At 58.4% G+C, this 6,052-nt stretch overlaps 1 protein-coding gene across 1 annotated transcript; it reads right to left on the reverse strand.

Annotated features, from left to right (window-relative positions):
• Positions 1–1,436: 1,436 nt before the first annotated feature.
• On the reverse strand, positions 1,437–4,627 carry EGR1 (early growth response 1). Its single transcript, XM_017500927.2, has 2 exons — positions 4,043–4,627; positions 1,437–3,354 (listed from the first exon to the last, which is right to left on the reverse strand). Exons 1-2 carry the CDS (start codon positions 4,347–4,349, stop codon positions 2,030–2,032), a joined length of 1,632 nt encoding a protein of 543 aa, XP_017356416.1. The 5' UTR covers positions 4,350–4,627; the 3' UTR covers positions 1,437–2,029.
• Between the last annotated feature and the right edge of the window lie 1,425 nt (positions 4,628–6,052).

The raw sequence follows: 6,052 nt of genomic DNA on the forward strand, positions 1-6,052 counted from the left end.
TCCAGCTGGCAAGTGATGAGATTTTCTTCCTGGAAGGATTCGTGGCTTGAGAATTGGCCTTTACCTCTTCTAGGTTTCTTTGATGCCCTCAAGTTGCTGGGGACATGGGGAATGGGAGGGAGAGGCTGAGTTGGCCTTGGCATTCTGTTTCCACAAAGGCCTTGTGCCCACTTCTTACCTCCTCTAACTGCACATGGCAGGGATTCCCAAGATCATGGATTTTCCAACCCTGAGTAAGGTGGGGGACGGGGCTGGCCCAACATTTGATGCCAGTAGAGTAGCACTGCCTCTGGCCACATGTGTCTCAGCCCTAACTCTGCCCTTTTTTGGCTTTAGCTAACCAGGGTAAAGCTTCAGCCCAACAGACTGAAGAGGGACAGGCCCATTATCAAGAAAAGAACCCCAGCCTGGACAACATGGCAAAACCCTGTCTCTACAAACATTTGCTGAGTGTGGTGGCACGTGCCTATAATCCCAGCTACTTGGGACACTGAGGTGGGAAGATTGCTTGAGCCTGAGAGGTCAAGTTGCAGTGAGGTTGTGATTACACAGTTCTGTACTCCAGCCTGGGTGGATAGAGCAAGACCCTGTCTGAAGACCCATACTTGTCCTCATAAATAACAAACTCCAGTTTCACACAGTGGGCCTGACTCTGGCTGGAGGATACTTGTATATCTCTAAAGGCCAAGTCTTCAGAAAACCTCATAGCCCTCAATAGGGCAGAGTCCTTCTCCTAACCCAGGAAACACATACCCAATCACAGCTACTTTATTTTCCTTTTAATTTTTTGGAAGGATATACACCACATATCCCATGGGCAATAAGCGCATTCAATGTGTTTATAAGCCAAACAGTCACTTTGTTTAAGCAAACACAAGTACAAAGTAAAATAGAACCACAAAATAATGAACTGCATGTTCATAACATACAAAAATCGCCGCCTACTCAGTAGGTAACTACAACATTCCAACTCCTGAATATATTTATAAATTTACATTTTCAGTTAAAAAAATAGACTTTTGAGAGTTCAGATTTTGTTTTAGATTTTGTTTTCTTACATTCTGGAGAACCGAAGCTCAGCTCAGCCCTCTTCCTTATTTTGCTCCCAAAGCCTCCCCCGAATCATCACTCCCTGCCCCCCTTAAGGCTAGAGGTGAGCATGTCCCTCACAATTGCACATGTCAAGCCATCAGCAAGGCGCATCACACAAAAGGCACCAAGACGTGAAACTTTTTAAACCAAAAGGACAAAGAAAAACACTTTCAAAAAAAAAAAAAAAAAAAAAAAAAAAAAAAAATTTTAAAAAAAAAAAAAAAAAAAAGAAAAACCAAACCATATTTTGCCACATGTGAGAGTACAGTCGAGCAGTATTTACAAAAACGTTAACGGAACAACACTCTGACACATGCGTTGAGAATACCTAGGACTGCTGTTTCAAAAAAAGGTTCAAACTTATTGTCACAGCATCATCACAAAATAGAGGATCACCATTGGTTTGCTTGGCTTTTCTTTTTTTTTTTTTTCCCCAAAGTGAGGACCTAATTCCAAATAATACAATAGAATATGCAAATTATCTTCACATCAAGAGTACCTCAAGAAAAACGAAATCCATGGCACAGACACTATACAAAGGTGCAGGGCAGGGCTCTGAGGGGCCCAAACCCCATGTTGCCAACTCGATTTTCTAGCGTTGAAGGGAGCAAGGGATCAGGCATATGATGGAGATGATACTGAAATGATTTATCCAAAATCCATGCAAGTCAAGTTCTTTGGATAGAGGTGAAGAACTTGGACATGGCTGTTTCAGGCAGCTGAAGTCAAAGGGAACAGGAATTTGGGAAGGGGAAGTGGGCAGAAAGGATTGTTGGCCAACAGACCTTCCGCTCTGAGTAGAGAGGGAGGACTTGGCTCTGAGAACCTCCATCTGACCTAAGAGGAACCCTCCTCTCCTATGGCCATCTCCTCCTCCTGTCCTTTAAGTCTCTTGTGTTTCTTTTTCTCCCTTTTCCCTTTGTTTCCCCCTTTCCCCTTAGCAAATTTCAATTGTCCTGGGAGAAAAGGTTGCTGTCATGTCCGAAAGCCCTGTGGAGGCGCTGAAGGAGTTGGTGACAGCTGAGGAAGGGAAGCTGCTGACCTGGGCAGGGAAAGCAGGGGGAACCGAGGAGTACGTAGTGGCCACCGACGGCGAGGGGAAGCCACTGTGCACAGGGGATGGGTAGGTCGAGGAGCCGGGAGAGGAGAAGGAGGTAGGCACAGGGGACGGGTATGAGGTGGTGGCTGGGGACGGATAAGAGGTAGTAACTGGGGACGGGTAAGAGGTAGCAACCGGGGATGGGTAGGAAGAGAGGGAGGAGGTGGCCGAAGAGGCCACAACACTTTTGTCTGCTTTCTTGTCCTTCTGCCGCAAGTGGATCTTGGTATGCCTCTTGCGTTCATCGCTCCTGGCAAACTTTCTCCCACAGATGTCGCAGGCAAAGGGCTTCTCGCCCGTGTGGGTGCGGATGTGGGTGGTGAGGTGGTCGCTGCGGCTGAAGTTGCGCATGCAGATGCGGCACTGGAAGGGCTTCTGGCCTGTGTGGATGCGGATGTGGCGGGTGAGCTCGTCGGAGCGGGAGAAGCGGCGATCACAGGACTCCACCGGGCAGGCATAAGGGCGTTCGTGGGGGGGCGTCTTGCTGGGCCGGTTGGGGTACTTGCGCATGCGGCTGGGTTTGATGAGCTGGGACTGGTAGCTGGTATTGAGGGCCTTCAGGTCCTGGGAGCCCGACTGAGTGGCAAAGGCCTTGATAGTAGACAGGGGGGTAAGCGAAGGCTGCTGGGTGCGGCTCTCCAGGGCCTGGAAGGGCTTCTGGTCTGGGGTGCCCAGGCCCAGGTCCCCCTGCTGCTGTGGAAACAGGTAGTCGGGGATCATGGGAACCTGGAAACCACCCTTGGCAGGGTAGGCGGGAGGCGGGTACTGGAGCGCCGTCCCTGCCGAGCCCGGGAAGGCCTGGCTTTGTGGCTCAGGGAAAATGTCAGTGTTTGGCGTGGGGAAGGTGGGTGCTGCTGAGTAAATGGGACTGCTGTCGTTGGATGGCACTGCGCAGCTCAGGGGTGGGCTCTGGGAGGCGGAGGAGGAGGAGGAGGCCGCTGGAGATGGTGCTGAGGATGAGGAGGCTGGCGGGTTGGTCATGCTCACGAGGCCACTGACCAGGCTGAAGAGGGGCTCGGGCCACAAGGTGTTGCCACTGTTGGGTGCAGGCTCCAGGGAAAAGCGGCCCGTATAGGTGATGGGGGGCAGTCGAGTGGTTTGGCTGGGGTAACTTGTCTCCACCAGCACCTTCTCGTTGTTCAGAGAGATGTCAGGAAAAGACTCTGGCAGGAGAGAGAGAAGGGGAAGGCCTGGTTACTGGAGAGCAACCACTGGAGGACGAGGACGACCCGAGCTGCCAGGCAAGAGGTCGGGCCGGCCACCATTGACTCCCGAGGTAGTTAATAATTGATAGCAGCAGATTGCAATGTTCCTGGACCCGCTCCAGTGGCACAGCCCATTTCAACAACAGCTGACGCAAATACGGAGAATCCCCCTTCACTGCAGCTCGCAGCGCTCCGCAGCGGCGGCTGCGCGGGCGAGGGATTCCCGCCAGCACCTCCACGGCCGCCGGGGCTAGTGCGCGCCCCCAAACCCGGGCTGCCGGGACATCCACGGCCAAGGATCACGGTCCTTCCTTGGGTAAAGGCGGCAGGCAAGGCAAGCCTTTCTGGAGGGTGGGGGCGCAGCCCCGCTCATCAAAACAAGCCCTCCCCCTCCACCCACCCACGCAGCTCCAGAGCTCTCCATCCAAAACCAAAAAAGCTCAGTCCTCTGCGCTCCGCCAGGGATGAGGGCAGGGGGTGGGCTGTATGGTGTCCCATGGCATCCCTCTAATACATGACCCTGGGGATGCGAGGAATGAAACGGAAACCTAGCTTCCATCCTAAGGTCCAGGAGCACTCCTGCGGTGAAGGACCGAACGCCAGGATGGTGGGGAAAAGGTTCCCCCGGGCGTAGGCCACTGCTTACCTGTAGTCAGGTGCTCGTAGGGTTGCTCGCCCGTATCCCCCTGAGGGTTGAAGGTGCTGCCGCTGCTGCTGCTAGTGTTGCTGCCGCCCCCGCCGCCCCCGCCGCCCCCGCTGCTGCTGCTGCTGTTGCCGCCGCTGCCCTCTGGGGCCCCGGCGGCTCCAAGGAACTGGGGAGCCCCGTTGCTCAGCAGCATCATCTCCTCCAGCTTGGGGTAGTTGTCCATGGTGGGCGAGTGAGGAAAGGATCCGAACGGGTCAGAGATCTGCAGCGGAGACATCAGCTGCATCTCCGCCTTGGCCGTGGCCATCCCAGACGAACGGGCCGGAGAGCTGGTGTCGGGGCGGGTGGGCGCAGCCCGGGGCTGGAGCTGCGGGGGACACAGTCGCGGGGGCCTGGCCAGGTTACATGCGGGGCGCGGGGCACACTGAGGAGCGCACAGGCGGGGACCCCGGCTCGCCCTGGGCGCTGGCCGGCGTGGACGCGCCGCGGTTGCGGAGGCTGGGGCAGGGGCCGGTCCTGCGGCGGCGGAAGCTGGCGGCGGCAGCGGATGGCGGCGGCGGCTCCCCAAGTTCTGCGCGCTGGGATCTCTCGCGACTCCCCGGATCCGCCTCTATTTGAAGGGTCTGGAACCGCACGGGCCCGCCTCCGTCGTGACGTACATGGCCATATATGGGAAGCAGGAAGCCCTAATATGGCAGGACCGGCCGGGAGGACCCAGAGTGACGTGAAGCCCCCCATCCAACAGCGCCTGACACCTCCATCCCGCACCCTGGGGCCCGCGCCCGCGCCCGCATCCCAGGTGCCCAGGCTTCGGAAAAGCCCAGAGCTCGAGCTGCTGCCGGGGCCTCCGGGACCCGCGCTGCTCTGGAGTTCCCGCGTTGCCCCCGCCCCTCCCTCCGCCTTCTTCCCTCCTCCCAGAGCCGGAAGCAGCCGGGCCATATCGGGCCACTCCAAATAAGGCGCTGCCCAAATAAGGATTGTTCCGGCGGGGGGATCCTTCCTGCTCCTTATATGGCATTTCCGGGTCGCTGCTGGTTGCTCCCTCGCTCCCTCCCCCCTCCCTGGTTCCAAGCCGGGAGCCTGAGCGCTCACAGGAGCCGGGGACGCCCAGGCGGGGAGGGCTCGGGGCGCGTGGTGCGGGGCGCGCGGCTGCTCAGGCGGCTCCCAGGAGTGAACTGGGCTGGGGAAGCCCGGACCCAGAGCGGGGGCGAGAGTGAGTCGGGCGGGGGTTCTGCCGCTGTCATCCAGGGCCCGCCCGCCCACCTCGGGGACCGTGGGAGCCAGCCGGGAGCGTGGGGGAGGAGCGGCTGGGCCAGCCCGGGCAGGGGCCGCCCAGGAGAGGCGGGGCCTTGACCCGGAGCGTAGACCTTTGGCATGTTGACTCTCCGGGTGTCGCCGGGGAAACTGAGGCTAGGAAGTCACGGCCACTTGGTTCTTGGGACACTGCATAGCAGTGAGCTGCCTTGTCTCCGCCACCTGTCAGTGGGATGGAGCTGCTGGTGCCTGGGGTCCCCTGTACGCCCGGGGAACCGAAAGGCCTGTTTCCTAGTCCCCGCCAGCGAAGAGCCCACCTTTGAGGAATCGGAGCGGGGAAGCTGATTGCCCCAGGAGAGACTAGATTCCTGTTCCCACCAGGAGATAATGGTCCTTCTGGCGGGGGGGGGGTCACTTCCCCCCTCTGATCCAGTCCAGGTGGAGGGCGGGCCGACCCTGCGGGATTCCGAAGGGTGGGCTTCCCTATGGGCGGTCTGAGGACCCCGGGCTGGGCGCGAATAGAGGACCTGCTTGGCGGCTCGGTGCTGCCCCCTGGAGGTTCCCTCTCCACTCCCAGGCCCCGGGCTCTGGCCGCGCGGGCCCTTCCGTCGCCTCCTAGCTCCCCCTCCCGGATGCAGCGCTGGGCGCGGAGCCAGGCCGGGGGAGCCTTCGACGCAGTGAGCGCGAACTGAGCAGGCGCCGCAGCCCGGGCTCCCCCTGCAGTCCCTGGGGAGCCGCCACTGCCGAGGCGCTTGG

Source organism: Cebus imitator, unplaced genomic scaffold (assembly GCF_001604975.1).
Source record: "Cebus imitator isolate Cc_AM_T3 unplaced genomic scaffold, Cebus_imitator-1.0 Scaffold274, whole genome shotgun sequence".
In the NCBI taxonomy this organism is placed as follows: domain Eukaryota; kingdom Metazoa; phylum Chordata; class Mammalia; order Primates; family Cebidae; genus Cebus; species Cebus imitator.